A 17242-nucleotide genomic window follows, 5' to 3' on the forward strand; every position below is an offset into this window, starting at 1 on the left:
ACAGGCACCACCACAGAGCAAGATAGCATAAATGAAAAGGAAAATAATCTATAGCTGTTTTTAACCTTTTCCCTAAGATTAATAAGCTTTTATGTACAAAATGGTGAACTCAGCCATGATTCAGAAAGATTCATAAGCTGATCACACCACTTTAAAAATGACTCTTTAATAAAAGGAAAATACTTTTCTGAAATCTAAATTTCATTTGAGATTTAAAAGCAAATTACTCTTTACTAGTTTTAAATTTAAAAACAACAGGTAAAACTGTAATATACTTAACTTATACAGAAAAGCCCTTTAATGACAATCTTAATAACAAAGAAGAGATATATTCCTTTATCATCTACTTAGAACTAAATAGCTATATAATTTTTCTATGCTAATAAATTTTAGCTTTTAAGTTCATTTGTGAATCTGGTGAAATCAAAAGACACTGATAAACATAATTAAACAAGTCACTGCACAATAATTCCTTAGAAAATAACTATCCCGAGATGGGCCAATACATTACACTCAAAAATATACCACCAAGTACTTTCCTAACTTCTTTTTAACCAAATACAGTTCTTTAATATTTGCAGTAAAAGCACAAATCTGCCTCCTAATTTTATCACCTATATCAATTCAGAAGAATAGGTAAGATACAGGGAATTCACACAGCAGAGCAAAGTATACATATACTTTCTTGCTCTGTTTCTCATTACGATTCTTGAAAATTATCAACAAATTTCATAAGCTACGAATTGGTTTTTAAAAAAAAGGTTATAGCTCTTTTCTTCCACTTTCTACAGATTATCAATTCCAAAGTTTCAAAAAGTAGTCTTTCAACTATCTCAACCAAAAAGAAGCCAAAAAATTAAACACAGTGCTGAGCAAGTGGCACATGCCTATTGCCCTAGCTATTGAGGAGGCTGAAACAGCATCACTTGAGCCCAAGAGTTCAAAGCTGCAGTGCACTATGATCACCCCCTGTGAATAGCCACTGCACTCCAGCCTCAGCAATATAGCAAGACCCCGTCACTTAAAAAAATCAAATGCTACATTTACAAAATTGATTATAAAGTCTGAATAGAGTTAGCTAGTTCCATCAGAGAGGTTATGGATATTACTTACACACATATGAAAAGAAACAGAAGCCCTTATTACTTAGTCTGGATAGATTTAAACATTTATGAAATAAATTGTTGAATTTAAGAACTCTTTATCAGATCATATGTCCACATCAGCATTTTAAAACTCAGGCTCTGTTAAATCCTATCTTCAAAGAAAATCACTTAGTTAACCTAAATTATTTTAAAGTATCTATAATTCTTATACATATAATCACAAACTACAAGAATCAATAATTAAACATCAGTTTGGTCTTGAAAAAAGAAGAGGGGCTCACGCCTGAAATCCCAGCACTTTGGGAGGCCAAGGAGGATGGATCACTTGAGCCCAGGAGTTCAAGACCAGCCCGGGCAACACGATGAGACCTCGTCTCCACAAAAAGTCAAAAATTAGCAGGGATGGTGGTGCGCATCTGTAGTCCCAGCTACGCAGGAGGCTGAGGCAGGAGGATCGCTTAGGCCTAGGAGGTTGAAGCTGCAGTGTGCAGTGATCACACCACTTCATTCAGCCTAGACAACAGACTGAGACTTTGTCACAAAAAAAAAAAAGAAAGAAAGAAGAGAAAAACAGGTATTACATCTCAGGATACTCGTGAATTTTGCTTTCTAATAAGAACTAAGAGAAAAAAAGATACACTTTTTTTTCCCACAATATACCTAAGGAATCAAATAAAAATCTGTTTTCAGGCATACAAAATTAGAGCTTATCAACATACCAGGGACTCTCCCGTCAGTGACTTGGCAAGAATGGTGGATATAGGTTGGAGCTTCCCTTTCAGCTGCATGCAGCAAAGCACTGCCCGAAAGGCATCCTCTCCCTTGGCCAGTCCTTCTCCCAGCACTGCCATGAAAGAACAGCCATCATTAACCACATGGACATTTAATGCACAATTTTTTTGATTATAGTATTAACACACTAGCACACGCATGGTTTTTTATATGTTAAAACAATAACTTCAAATACTAGAGGGAAGCAGTGGTGTCTCTGTTCTGTCCAAAACAGGCATATAAGAACAAGAAAAAACATGCGGCAATAAACATATCGAACTTACAACCAGTTGAGATCAAAATCACAGGAAGAATCAATCCTAAAGCTCTCGAGGGAAAAATACTGTTCAACCTACGAACTGGGTAAACGAGGGCTTTTAAATTGCAGACTTAGCTGAATAAAGTTCTCATGTTTTTTACAGTGACATAAGACTGGGTACCATTAAAATGAATAAGAATAGAAACTGCAAATCTCAACTAGATATTCCTAAGCAATTAAGAATTAGTCTAGGGCCGGGCGCGGTGGCTCACGCCTGTAATCCCAGCACTTTGGGAGGCTGAGGAGGGCAGATCACGAGGTCAGGAGATTGAGACCATCCTGGCTAACACGGTGAAACCCGGTCTTTACTAAAAATACAAAAAATTAGCCGGGTGTGTTGGCGGCCGCCTGTAGTCCCAGCTATACGGGAGGCTGAGGCAGGAGAATGGCGTGAACCTGGGAGGCGGAGCTTGCAGTGAGCCAAGATCGCGCCACCGCACTCCAGCCTGGGTGACAAAGCGAGACTCCGTCTCAAAAAAAAAAAAAAAAAAGGAATTAGTCTTTATCAAATCCAACAAGATTTACTAAGAATCCAATGGCCCAGTTGCCATAGAAAATGCTACCCAAATTGTTTGCAAGGGTTTGCAGATTTAATCTAACACAATCACGAGGATCATGTTTCTAACAAAACAGAATATACTCATTTTTATGTCATGTCATTTGAGATGATTTCTCACAGCAACTGCTAATGGTTCAACTAGCAGAGCAATCTGTATTCTTCTCTGCATTACTAAGTCCAAGGTTCTATTATTAGTTTGTACATACTTTAGCTTCCTTTGCAAGAAAATAATTTGCTGAACGAAAATATTTTAGAAATTATTTTTTAAATTATTTCCAAGGAAATGTCTCTTTTAAGTATAGTATAACATACCATACATATAAAGTCCACTGGATCTGTTCATATTTTTGTTGTTATGAATATATCTTCTCATATTGTTTTTTATTACACAAACAAAAAAGTTCATCATAATCTCACTACTCAACAGTTTTCACTTATTCATTTTCTCCTCCAATTCTGATCAATATTCACATAATATTTACAATGACTGTAACTGATGCCAATATGACAGCTTGTATTCTACTTTTTTGCCCTCAGCACATTCAGTATTTTCCATCTGATCAGTGCCTATCATATTATTGGCTACATAATGTTCTATCAAGTAGATACATCAACTTATTTAACCCTTCCCTTGCAAGATAATTCCAATTATTAACTATTAAAAATAACACCATAAGAAAGATCTTTACATATACCCTTTATTGAATGAGATTACTAAATTGAAAGTTACAGTCTCTCTGTATTTGAAAGGGTTTTATTCAATTATTTTTAGTTTGGACAAATCCATTGTTTCAATCCATCCATATTACAGATCACTCATCTACTCAACAGTCACTAGATAATTCCAATTAAGTGAAAAACTCCAATAAGGTATCATTAAGAATCTCTCGAGTGTCTTACAAAGTTCCAAGGTAAGTATTCATTTCCCTCAGATCTTACTATTCCTAAAACTCTTCAAATCTGACCTTGGGCAAGTTACTTTATCTCTCTGACCCTCAGTGTGGCCATCTGTAAAATAGAAACATGTATAAATTTGCCATTAAAGATTAAATGAAATAATACATGTAAAATGCTCTTGCCAGGCATGGTGGCACCATACCTGTAATCCCAGCATTTTGGGAGGCCGAGGCGGGCAGATCACTTGAGGTCAGGAGTTCAAGACCAGCCTGGCCAACATGGTGAAACCCCGTTTCTACTAAAAATACAAAAATTAGCGGGCATGGTGGCAGGCACCTATAATCCCAGCTACTCGGGAGGCTGAGGCAGGAGAACTGCTTGAACCCAGGAGGCAGAGGGTGCAGTGAGCCGTGATCGCACCACTGCACTCCAGCCTAGGGGACAAGAGCGAAACTCCGTCTCAAAAAAAAAAAAAATTGCTCTGAAGAAAAATGACACTCTACTAAGGTATGGATTAGTTACATCACTAAGCCTATTTCCTCCCCTATCAGATGGAGGTGACAGTAGCTACTTCATAAGGTTGTGATAAAGATTAATTATGCTAATTAGAAAAGTAGCAGTCTCCTGCATAAGTAAGAGTTTCCTACATATTACCTTCCCCTTCTAAAAATTTTACAGCAGTACTGAGCACTGCTGAGGAAATATCTTAGTTCATTTTTAGTAACTGACATATTAAGAAACTAGTTGTCAAGAGCTGAAAAACGTTTGCAGGAATGAAAAAGTCTAAGAATATTTCAACCTCATATGATGTCACACTTAAAGAGTATTAAATCACATAACATTTTACAAACATGTTTCATAGATATTTGGTTTTGTATGAGGTATTTGCTGAATTTCATTTTGCAAAGTTGCTTCCACTACATTGCTGTATGAAAATCTTAATATTTGTCAAATTTATGTTTCGCTTTTTTCCATCTCTTTTTCAGACATGAAGTAGTACTGACGTACTTTCTTCCTGTTTCCCTTAAATGCAATTCAATTTATGTATGGGAAGATCCCATGTAAAAAACTATGGCATAGAAATAGTCAATAACTATAGATAAAAACCTCTCCTGCTACTGTATTGTATAACAAAATTAAATTGCAATGCTGCCAATCTAGTTCCTTATTACCTTGAAAAGGCTTGGGGAAAAAAAAAGTATGGCCTACTGTATTATTAAACTTGTCTTAGCTATAAAAATTGAACTTGCCAAAAGAGATGACATTAATAATATAATCTTGAACAACTATAAAAAAGTTACAGCTCCTTGCAGATAAATTCTCTTCCCATCAACTATGTGTGAGATTGTACTGTGTGCACACAACTGTTCTCAAACTCAATTGTTCCTTTCTGTTTACTAGGAGTTACAAAGGAGGACTTCCGTCAGCTCACTGTGTATCTTTTTTGTGATATTTTCTAACACGTGAAATACATCTTTCTTAGAATATTTTGGACTAGATACTGAGTAGTCTTAAAGGAGTAATATTCATTGAACTGTTTTGGCAAAATACATCTTTGCTGGGGTTCAATAGCCTCTGGCTATCACAAGGCAAGGATTAACAATTAAAATGCAATTCCCCTTGCTTGTAAAAAATTACCTACTTATTATAAGGAAAGTAATCTTAAAACAAGCTTATAGTAAATGTTGAGTATTATTCTCTACTGTTTTCAGTAATATGACCATATTAGGACTTTCTTGTTTTTTTTTTGTTTTTGTTTTTGTTTTTTTTTTGAGACAGAGTTTCACTCTTGTTGCCAAGGCTAGAGTGCAATGGCGTGATCGCGGCTCACCACAACCTCCGCCACCCGGGTTCAAGTGATTCTCCTGCCTCAGCCTCCCGAGTAGTTGGGCTTACAGGTGCCTGCCACCACACTCGGCTAATTTTGTATTTTTAGTAGAGATGGGGTTTCTCCATGTTGGTCAGGCTGGTCTTGAACTCCCAACCTCAGGTGATCCACCCACCTCGGCCTCCCAAAGTGCTGGGATTACAGGCGTGAGTCACACCTGTTCTTTTTTTTTTTTTGAGACGGAGTCTCGCTCTGTCGCCCAGGCTGGAGTGCAGTGGCCAGATCCCAGCTCACTGCAACCTCCGCCTTCCAGGTTTATACCATTCTCCTGCCTCAACCTCCCGAGTAGCTGGGACTACAGGCACCCGCCACCTTGCCTGGCTAGTTTTTTGTATTTTTTTTTAGTAGAGACGGGGTTTCACAGTGTTAGCCAGCATGGTCTCGATCTCCTGACCTCGTGATCCGCCCGTCTCGGCCTCCCAAAGTGCTGGGATTACAGGCTTGAGCCACCGCACCTGGCCTTTTTTTTTTTTTTTTTTTTTTTTGAGATGGAGTTTCACTTTGTTGCCCAGGCTGGAGTGCAGTGGCATGATCTCAGTTCACTGCAACCGCCGCCTCCCAGGTTCAAGCGATTACCGGTTAATTTTGTATTTTTAGTAGCAGTGTTTCTCCATGTTGGTCAGATTGGTCTCGAACTCCTGACCTCATGTGATCCGCCCGCCTCTGCCTCCCAAAGTGCTGGGATTACAGGCATAAGCCACCACGCCCAGCCTTTTTTTTTTTGAGATAGAGTCTCACTCTGTCGCCCAGGCTGGAGTGCAGTGTCACGATTAGGCTCACTGCAACCTCCACCTCCTGGGTTCAAGCAATTCTCCTGCCTCAGCCTCACCAGTAGCTGGGATTACAGATGCATGCTACCACACCTGGCTGATTTTTGCATTTTTAATAGAGACAGGTTTTCACCATGTTGGCTAGGCTGGTCTTGAACTCCTGACCTCAGGTGATCCACTCGCCTCAGTATTCCAAAGCACTGGTACCACAGGCGTGAGTCACTATACCTGGACTAGGTTATTTATTTCATCAAATCCTTAGTTACTTCTGAAGTGTCTTATTAAAGAGCTTAGCCTAATGAAGGTATTTTTTCCAAAAGCTTTCCTAAAAAACTTTTTCATTACCATACAAACTAAATCCTTTAGTCAGTAATGAAATAAAATAACTCGGCCGGGCGCGGTGGGTCAAGCCTGTAATCCCAGCACTTTGGGAGGCCGAGACGGGTGGATCACGAGGTCAGGAGATCGAGACCATTCCGGCTAACACGGTGAAACCCCGTCTCTACCAAAAAATACAAAAAAAACACTAGCAGGGCGAGGTGGCGGGTGCCTGTAGTCCCAGCTACTCGGGAGGCTGAGGCAGGAGAATGGTGTAAACCCGGGAGGCGGAGCTTGCAGTGAGCTGAGATCCAGCCACTGCACTCCAGCCCGGGCGACAGAGCGAGACTCCATCTCAAAATAAATAAAATAAAATAAAATAAAATAAAATAAAATAAAATAAAATAAAATAACTCATTGCTTAGATATAATCATGCTCTCAGAACTAACACTTCAGAAACTGAATTTAAAATGAAAATAAAGGCCGAGCCTATAATCCCAGCACTTTGGGAGGCTGACGCAGGCGGATCACTTGAGGCCAGGAGTTAGAGACCAGCCTGGGCAACATGGCAAAATCCCATCTCTACTAAAAATAAAAAAATTAGCCAGGTGTGGTGGCGCAGACCCATAATCCTAGCTTCTTGGGAGGCTGACTGCTTGTACCCAGGAGGCTGAAGGCACAGTGAGCTGAGATCAAGCCATTGCACTCCAGTCTGGGCGACGGAGCAAGACACTGTCTCAAAACAAAAACAAAAACAAAAAACAGCATGGATGGCTCTCAAGAGGACCATGGTGAGTGCAAAAAAGCCATCTGAAAAGGTCATATGCTGTATGATTCCATTCCAAATTCGCTGGTAATTTGAAGTACAAATACTGCCAAGTACAAAACACTGCTACTTTTTTTCCTAAAAGTGTTATTTAAAATAATCAAATTGCTTTTCCATGTTATCAACCTCATTTTGGAACAAAGAACCACAAATGAAGAGAAAACTCTTTATTACATTCTCAAAGTGGCAAAATTAGAGAGCTGAAGAACAGATTAGTGGTTGCCAAGGGTTAGGAAAGGTAGTAAGGAAGGGTGGTTGAGTGTGACTGTAAAGGAGTAGTACATTTCCTGAGAAAGAACAACAAAAAAAGTTTAAAAAAAAAAAACTGTAAAAGGTAGGAGGCAGCACAAGGGAGATCTTCACGATGATGGAGCAGTTCTGTATCTTAATTGTGTTGGTGGTTAAATCAGTCTACACATGATCAAGATGACACAGAATACACACACTCCTTGTACTAATGTTAATTTCCTTGTTTTGATATGGTGGTAGTTACGTAAGATATAACAACTGGGGGAAAGTAGGTGAAGGGTACATGGGACCTCTGTACTATCTCTGCCACTTCCTGTGAACCTATAATTATTTCAGAATAAAGAGTTTGAAATAAATAAAGCTTATATATACATAAATTTTTTAAAAAAATAGTTTGTAACTGGATCCAACAAACAATGAATTAAGAAATGTTGTTAAGGCTGGGTGCAGTGGCTCACGTATGTAATCCCAACACTTTGGGAGGCCGAGGCAGGAGGATTGTTTGAGCCCAGTAGTTCAAGACACGCCTGGGCAACATGGCAAGACATCATTTCTACAAAAAAAAAAAAAAAAAAAAAAAACACACACACACACAAAAATTAGCTGATTGTGGTGGCATCTGCCTATAGTCCCAGCTACTTGGGAGGCTGGGGTGGGAGGATCACCTGAGCCCCAGAAGGTCATCAAAGCTGAGGTGAGCTGTGATCACACCACTGCACTCCAGCCTGGGTGACAGATTGAAACTCTGTCTCAAAAAAAAGAAAAGAGAAAAAAGAAAAGAAAGAAGAGAGGAGAGGAGAGGTGACGCGAGGCAGGAAGGCAAGCCAAAGGCGAAAGCAAGGCAAAGGCAAGGGCAAGCGCAAAGGCAAGGGCAAAGGCAAAGGCAAGGCAAGGGAAGAGAAGGGAAGTGAGGGAGGAAGGAAGGAAGGGAAGGCAGGAAGGAAAGAAGGTAGGTTGGTTGTTGAACTGCATCTCTATTTTGAAAGCCTGGGGAATTAACAAACGAAAACATGGTATGGCACAGGAGCTTAAATACTGAAATTCTTGTCTCCAGCACACTAATATTATAATTATTTAAGTGATCCTGAGGCTCAATTTTTTTCATTTCTAGAATAATACAGTTCTCTTTGTGCCTGTTTTCCAAGTTTTTAGGCTAAAGGAGATAAAAACATCTGCAAAATGCTGAAGTAGGCCGGGCGCAGTGGTTCACGCCTATAATCCCAACACTTTGGGAGGCCAAGATGGGTGGATCACCTGAGGTCAGGAGTTCAAGACGAGCCTGGCCAGCATGGTGAAACCCCATCACTACTAAAAACACAAAAATTAGCCGGGCATGGTGGTGGGCGCCTGTAATCCCAGCTGCCTCAGGAAGCTGAGGCAGGAGAATCGCTTGAACCCAGGAGGCAGAGGTTGCAGTGAGCCAAGATCGCGCCACTGCACTCCAGCCTGGGCAACAGAGCGAGACTGTCTCAAAAACAAAACAAAGCTGAAGTATACACAAGTAGTAGCTGAGGATAAAGCAAAGCAGCACGCCCTTTCAGATTAGAAAGACTTCAGTTCAAAACCACACTTCCACTCTGGACTGGCTCTGTGGTCTTAAGCAAGTAACTTACTCTCACAAAGTCTGTCTGCTCATCTGTAAAACTGGAATGATAATTTGACTAAACAACATATTTCAGAGGGCCCAACCCTGTGATAATTCTAAATAAATACTGTTACCCCATTCATTAAATATTTTTTGCAATAAGATTTTTAATTACCATAGAAACTATTTAATCAAAACTCTTCTGAGGGCCAGGTGCAGTAGCTCACACCTGTAATCCCGACACTTTGGGAGGATGAGGCAAGAGAATCGCTTGAAGCCAGGATCACTCAAGACCAGCCTGGGCAACAAAGCAGAACCCCATCTCTACAAAAAATACAAAACAAAAATTAATCAAGTGTGCTGGCACATACTTTGTTGTCCCAATTACTGGGGAGGCTGAAGCAGGAGGATCACTTGAGCCCAGGATTTCAAGGCTGCAATGAGCTATAATCGCGCCACTGTACTCCAGCCTGGGTGACACCATGACACGCCATCTCCAAATAAACAAATTCTTTTGAGAAGAAAGATAGTTACAGATATCACTTCCTCCCCCAGAGAGAGTACAGAAATTTCAACCAATCGCCTATCAATTTGCCTTTCTAACAGTCAGCCTCTTTAACAGCAGTTGCTGATTACTGAATCCTTTACTTCACAGGCCAAGTCTCACAACAATAAACGTCAATAGACGACCCAAGCCCCTTTGTTTGCAATGATGACTTCTTACATTAACAAAACCCTCAGCTAGGGTTTACAAATCTTACAGCCTCATAAAAAATTTTCATTGATGTTTACGATGATTAAGTTTAACCTACATATTACAAGCGGTACAATACCCTTAGTTGATAAGATTACTTTCTTTTGATTTTACTTTCTCCATTTACATCATTCTTTTCTTAGTGTAAAAAAATGGCCAGGCGCAGTGGCTCACACCTGTAATCCTAGCACCTTGGGAGGCCAAGGCGGGCAGATCACGAGGTCAAGAGATGGTGACCATCCTGGCCAACATGGTGAAACCCTGTCTCTACTAAAAATACAAAAATTAGCCGGACATGGTGGCATATGCCTGTAGTCCCAGCTATTTGGGAGGCTGAGGCAGGAGAATCGCTTGAACTCAGGAGGCAGAGGTTGCAGTGAGCCGTGATCACGCCACTGCATTCCAGCCTGACGACAGAACGAGACTCCATCTCAAAAAAAAAAAAAGAAAAAGAAAAGTAAGTTTCCTATATAATGACTATTCCAAAGGCAAAAATAGAATCATTATTTCATCAAAGTTTTTGTGTTATGCCAAATACGACTGATGTTCAGACAATGAAAAGTGACTTAACTACCTCACTTACCCAGTTGTCACTGGCTTGGCAATCTTCACTATCCAGAATACAACAATGAACTTGGAACTGAAACCCAGGAACTTAAAAAGGTGCCCTTGGGTCCTAACTCAGAGTATGTTTACTCTTATTGAAGCAGAATTCCAGCTTTAAAATTTTATAGCCTTTAATCAGTTCCTGGTTTAAACAAATCAGCCATTAAAAAAAAAAAAACTTTGGGGACAGAAAAACAGGTAAATTTGATTAAGGACTGGACTTTAGATAGGTTAGGGAATTATTAGGGAATTACATCAATTCTATTATGCTAATAATAATATTGTGGTTATGCGGTCTTGATCTTATTTTTTAGAGAGGCATACTGAAGTATTTTGGGGTAAATGTCATGATGTCTTTATTCTTAAATATTTCAGAAAAATGAAGTAAATATGGCAAAACATTAGTTGTTCAATCATAGTTTTGAGAATATGAATGTTTATTATATCATTTCCTCTACTTTCTTGTATGTCTTACATTTTTCATATTAAAAAAGAAACAATGGGTTGGGCACAGTGGCTCACACCTATAATCCCAGCACTTTGGGAGGCCAAAGCAGATGGACCACTTGAGGTCAGGAGTTCAAGACCACCCTGGCCAACATGGTGAAACCCCTTCTCTACTAAAAATACAAAAATTAGCCAGGCATGGTAGCAGACACCTGTAATCCCAGTTACTCAGGAGGCTGAGGCGGGAGAACTGCTTGAGCCCGGAAGGCAGAGGTTGCAGTGAGCCAAGATTACACCACTGCACTCCAGCCTGAACGACAGAACGAAACTCTGTCTCAAAAAAAGAAGAAAGGGGGAAGGGAAGGAAAATAAAAGATTGTTTTTTAATTCCATGATGAAGACTGCTGGTCTGATTTCCTAACCCACAGTAGGTCAGAAGCTGCAAGTGGACAGGGAGAATAGCTGCAATGAGGCATGTTGAGAGTTGCAAGGAATGCAAAGTGATAGCCTGACAGTAAGAGAACAGACATCAAGACTATGCTGTAAGGCCGAGGCGGGCAGATCACCTGAGGTCAGGAGTTCAAGACCAGCCTGGCCAATAGGGTGAAACCCCATCTCTACAAAAATACAAAAATTAGCTGGGCATGATGGTGGGTGGCTGTAATTCCAGTTACTGGGGAGGCTGAGGTAGGAGAATTGCTTGAACCCTGGAGGCAGAGGGTGCAGTGAGCTGAGATCGCACCACTGCACTCCAACCTGGGCGACAGCGACAGCGAGAGATGCCTTCTCAAAAAAAAAAAAAAAAAAAGGCTACACTGTATATAAAATGCAAACATAAGAAGTCAACGGTCTGGGGTGCTTAAACTATGAGCTATCCATGACCATCCCTGGAAGCATCTTAGCATTACAAAACTATCAACTAACAGAGGCTGAGGTTCACATGTTGCTTTTTATTACTGTCTAACCATAGTATTTCATCTTACACAAAAATAATGTTACTAAAAGTTGAAAAGAAAAAAATTACATGTAACAGCAGAACTCTACAACTATTAATATGCATGTATAATCTTGGCCAATATTTCCAAATGTGTATTTCAAATAAACAACTCTGGATATACTGCTTTTGGATTTATTTAAAAAATGACGATTTTCCAAGCTCTTATCACATAAACAGGAACAAGGAATGTGTAGAATGTAATTAATGAACTCCTTCCTTATGGCAAGCTAACCTATTTTTCACTTTTATACACAGCACTGCAATGACTACCACTCTGTATACAATATTTTCTCTCTTTTGGATTACTGATTTAGGATAGTATCCCAGAAATGAGATTAGTGGGCCAAGGGTATGAATATATTACCAAGTTGCATTCCATTCCATACTCCACCAATACCACAGAAGCATACTCATTTCATGACAACTTTATCTTAGGCAATGGATAAACTCATATTTTAGTGATTCAAAAGTTGTGAAATAGCACCTAATTTTAAAATGCTAAGTAAAACAGTTAACAGAATAATGCAACATATGTCCATATGCTCCTTCAGCATTTACTTTTGTATGACTTTCCCTAAGTCACTGAACTTTCTAAGACTTTCGTTTATACATCTTCAAAATAACAAGACTGCATCAATTTCACTAGTACTCAGGGCAATGAAAACTGAAGAGGAACTATTTCTCACACATGAGATTGGCAAAATTTCAACACTGACAGGTTTCAGTGATAGATTACAGACTGGGCAGTCTCGTCTATTGCTGTGGGTGTGTGCATCTGAAACTAATCTGACAGTGTCTATTAAAATTATAGGCAATCGCAGCACTTTGGGAGGCCGAGGCAGGCAGGTGATGAGGTCAAGAGATCGACACCATTCTGGCCAACATGGTGAAACCCTGTCTCTACTAAAAATACAAAAATTAGCTGGGCATGGTGGCGCATGCCTGTAGTCCTAGCTACTCAGGAGGCTGAGGCAAGAGAATCGCTTGAACCTGGGAGGCACAGGGTGCAGTGAGCTGAGATCGCACCACTGCACTCCAGCCTGGCGACAGAGTGAGACTCCATCTCAAAAAATAATAACAATAATAATAATAATAATAATAATAAAATAAAATAAAAAGTGTACATACTCCTTAACCCAGAAATCCAACTTTTAAGACTATCCTATAAAGGGCAACAATAAGAAAGAACCTGTTTATTACAGGATGGTTTATAATGACAAACCAGAAAAGCAGAACCACCTATGCCCATCAATATGGGAATGGTTGAATAAAGAGCAGCACAACCACGCCACGGAATATTAAACAGGAATTGGAGCCAGTGTATTAATTTAGAACAATATTCATGGTATACTGATATGTAAGAAAGCAAGCTGCTAGGTGATGATCACAATATAACTCTTTTTTAATTTTTAAAGGAAAAACTCTCTATGTATCATAAGCACTTATGTTTGTCACTATAAAGGCACAGAAGACCTTTCTCATACAGCAAACTTATAACAATAATTTCTTCAGATGGGGGAAGGATAAATTATTCCTCTATATTATTTAACTTATTACTGTTTGCTCATTGTAATTTTAAAATTCCCATAGATAGCAGGGATTTTTTTAAAGGAAAATTCTACTAGATATCTCTTAATTTCTAGTTAACTTTCAAAGCATATAATTCTAGGAAATGAGGTGAACAAAGGTCAAAGAATCTTTAATGAATGGTTAAATTATGTTCAACGGCCACAACAGTATGTAATATAGTTTTGTAAAGTTTACAGCAAACATAGTTAATACTTTTTTTTTTTTTTCAGACAGAGTCTCACTCTGTCACCCAGGCTGGAGTGCAGTAGCACAATCTTGGCTCACTGCAGCCTCTGCCTCTCAGGTTCAAATGATTTGCCTGCCTCAGCCTCCCGAGTAGCTGGGATTACAGGCACGTGCCACCATGCTTGGTTAATTTTTGTATTTTTAGTAGAGACGGGGTTTCACCATATTGGCCAGGCTGGTTTTGAACTCCTGACCTCAAGTGATCCACCCACCTCAGCCTCCCAAAGTGCTGGGATTACAGGCATGAGCCACCACGCCCGGCCTAATACTTTTTAAAGTGTTAACACAAAGGAGTAAGCAGGGGAAAAAAAATTTAACTCATGTTAAATATCTCAGCACCATTACCCCCAAATTCTGGATGAATGAAACACTGCATTATTCAAATCGCTGAATTCTGCAAACAATTCCACCAAATGTGTGTGAGAATGTACAGTGAACTCTTCTCCCACTCACTCCTAGATTCATTCTAGTAAACAGCAACAACCACAAAGAAAAGGATTCCTATGAGTACTTGAAGAGCAAGAATCTTATTAATCTCAATTTCCTGCCTGAAACAGGAAACCAAGCGTGGTGGCTCATGCCTGTAATCCCAGCACTTTGGGAGGCCAAGGTGGGCGGATCCCTTGAGCCCAGGAGTAAGAGACCAGCATGGGCAACACGGTAAAACCATCTCTACAAAAAATAAAAACATCAGCTAGGTGTGGTGGCACACATCTGTAGTCCCAGCTACTTGGGAGGCTGAGGCAGGAGGACTGCTTGAGCCTGGAAGGTAGAGGCTGCAGTGAGCTGTGATCACCCCACCCCACTCCAGCATGGGAGACAGAGCAAGACTCTGTCTCAAAGAGGGGGGTAAAAAACAGGAAAAATTACTAAAGAGCATTCTAGCTAGTCTCCTCTCTAAGGAAGATCTTCTGATCAACAAGGAAAGATATTTTAGGAGGCACAGGCCCATCCTTTCCACGTATCTAGGTAAGCCTAACATTTTATTCAATGTGAGTTACATTTCTTAAACTTTGGCCCTTGTGACTAGAACTATTCAAACTTTTTTTTTTTTTTTTTTTTTTTGAGATGCAGTCTCGGAATCTCGCTCTGTCGCCCAGGCTGGAGTGCAGCGGTACGGTAACAGTTCACTGCAACCTCCGCCTCCCGGGTTCAAGCGATTCTCCTGCCTTAGCCTCCCAAGTAGCTGGGACTACAGGCATGCGCCGCCACGCCCAGCTAATTTTTGCAGTTTTAGTAGAAATGGGGTTTCACCATATTGGCCAGGCTGGTCTCAAACTCCAGACCTTGTAATCCGCTCACCTCGGCCTCCCAAAAAGTGCTGGGATCACAGGCGTGAGCCACCACACCCGGCCTCACACAAACTTTAAAAGGACACATCATCAATATTCCCAGGGGAGTGACAAGAACATAAACATTCATGAGTAACAGCAATGTTCACAGGTATGCCCAGCTTAGTGGGAATGTCATCATCCAAATCAGTCACTAGCCCCCACAGTAAGGTGGGCTTTTTAAACATTATCATCACTTTTTAAATTAGCACCCCCCCCAAAAAAAAAATCAAACCTTAAACATGTTCAGTTCAATAATTCAAAAGAGTCTCACTTTTAAACATACCATGTCTACAATCTTCATCAGCTTGCACATAATTTTTCTGCAAAACAAAAATACAAGATAAGTATTTCAAGAGCTGCTTTTAACAGAAATGTTGTCAAAGGGAAACTTGGCTTTGTTTCAAAGTTTAATCATTAATGTTGTAAACTTACTATTCACAGAGCAAAGCTAACACATGTGCCCTCTGAGGATTATAGGGCACTCTACAAATAAACCTCATAGCGTACTTCCTAGTCCATGGACCCCAAATCCTACTTCTCACCTTCTCTAACTCACCAGCACCTCCTTCCCCACCAATAGCTTTACTGAGAAAACTGAAGCCACAAGAAGAGAATTTTTCATAGACTGTCACCGTGTCTCCCGACTTCCCAGCATACACTCTGTCTTCCTTCTACCTGTTAACAGACATACTATCGTGCTCCTTTCTAAAGTCAACCTACGCCTGTGCAGATCAACTCAGCCGCCTACGCAGGTACAGCAACTCCAGCAAGCCTCCTCGACTTGTCCTAAATCATTAATTTTTTGCTTTTGATTGGCTCATTTCTATACAGAAATACAGTTATTTCTCCCATCTAAAAAAAAAAAGTCGGCCGGGCGCGGTGGCTCAAGCCTGTAATCCCAGCACTTTGGGAGGCCGAGACGGGCGGATCACGAGGTCAGGAGATCGAAACCATCCTGGCTAAAATGGTGAAACCCCGTCTCTACTAAAAAATACAAAAAACTAGCCGGGCGAGGTAGCGGGCGCCTGTAGTCCCAGCTACTCGGGAGGCTGAGGCAGGAGAATGGCGTAAACCCGGGAGGCGGAGCTTGCAGTGAGCTGAGATCCGGCCACTGCACTCCAGCCCGGGCGACAGAGCGAGACTCCGTCTCAAAAAAAAAAAAAAAAAAAAAAAGTCCCTTGACTTTATCTCTCCCACTAGCTACCATTCCTTATTCTTTTTCCTTCTCCTTTCTTTTTCTTTTTTTCTCTTTGGTGTCTCTTCATGGCAAAACTCCTCAAGAGTTGTCTATGTTGCTGTATTTCAATTCCTTCCTCCAATTCTCTCCTAAGCTCTCTTTTTAAGCAGACTTTCACCCACTACTCCAAGGAAGCCACTCTCATGAGATCACCAGTGACCTCCACTGCATCCACATGGACCCACACGATTCACATGTGCCCACTCAGACTCATTCTCATGGCTTTCTTGGCAGCTGCTGACACCACTCAACATTTCCTCACTTGGACACACTTCCTTCCTTCACGTGGCTACCACGACTCCTTACTCTCACACTTTCCCCCTTCCTCAGGGTTGCTCTTTAGGTTGCTTTGCAGGTTGTTGCTCTGCTCCCCAACCTCTTGACACTGTAGCAGCCCAAGACTCGGCCCTCAGTCCTCACCTCTTCTCTATAATGCTCATTTTCCCTTGGTGATTCTACACAGGCTCAAGATGTCATACAGCACTTCTGTCCCACACTTTTCAATGAATCTCTCTCCCAAATTCCATACGTGCGTATCTGACTGCTTACTCAGCATCTTCAGCTGGGTATCTGAATGACATCTCAAACTCAGTATGTCCAAAACTCAACTCCCACCTTCCCCAACAAAACCTCCTCCCCAGCTGTAGCCGTCTAACCTCAGTTGAAGGAAACACCATTCTTCCAATTGTTCAGACAAAAAGAATCGAAGTAAATAACTGCGATTGCTCCCCCTCATTCCCCGCGTTCAATACATTAGGAAACC

General features: G+C 40.6%; 1 protein-coding gene across 5 annotated transcripts in view; it reads right to left on the reverse strand.

Moving 5' to 3' along the window:
- Positions 1-17242, reverse strand: part of HELZ (helicase with zinc finger) — a 171051-nt gene that overhangs the window by 125247 nt on the left and 28562 nt on the right. For 4 of the 5 annotated variants that reach the window (XM_030923001.1, XM_030923003.1, XM_030923000.1 and 1 more), the window contains 2 exons: positions 15526-15562; positions 1826-1950 (listed from right to left, as the gene is read on the reverse strand). In XM_030923001.1, coding sequence (XP_030778861.1) covers positions 1826-1950; positions 15526-15562 — 162 coding nt within the window. Of the gene's footprint in view, positions 1-1825; positions 1951-9464; positions 9485-15525; positions 15563-17242 lie in introns of those variants that run through there. The other variant, XM_030923004.1, reaches the window with a different exon arrangement.

The sequence above is a fragment of the Rhinopithecus roxellana genome, chromosome 19 (genome assembly GCF_007565055.1).
Source record: "Rhinopithecus roxellana isolate Shanxi Qingling chromosome 19, ASM756505v1, whole genome shotgun sequence".
In the NCBI taxonomy this organism is placed as follows: Eukaryota; Metazoa; Chordata; class Mammalia; order Primates; family Cercopithecidae; genus Rhinopithecus; species Rhinopithecus roxellana.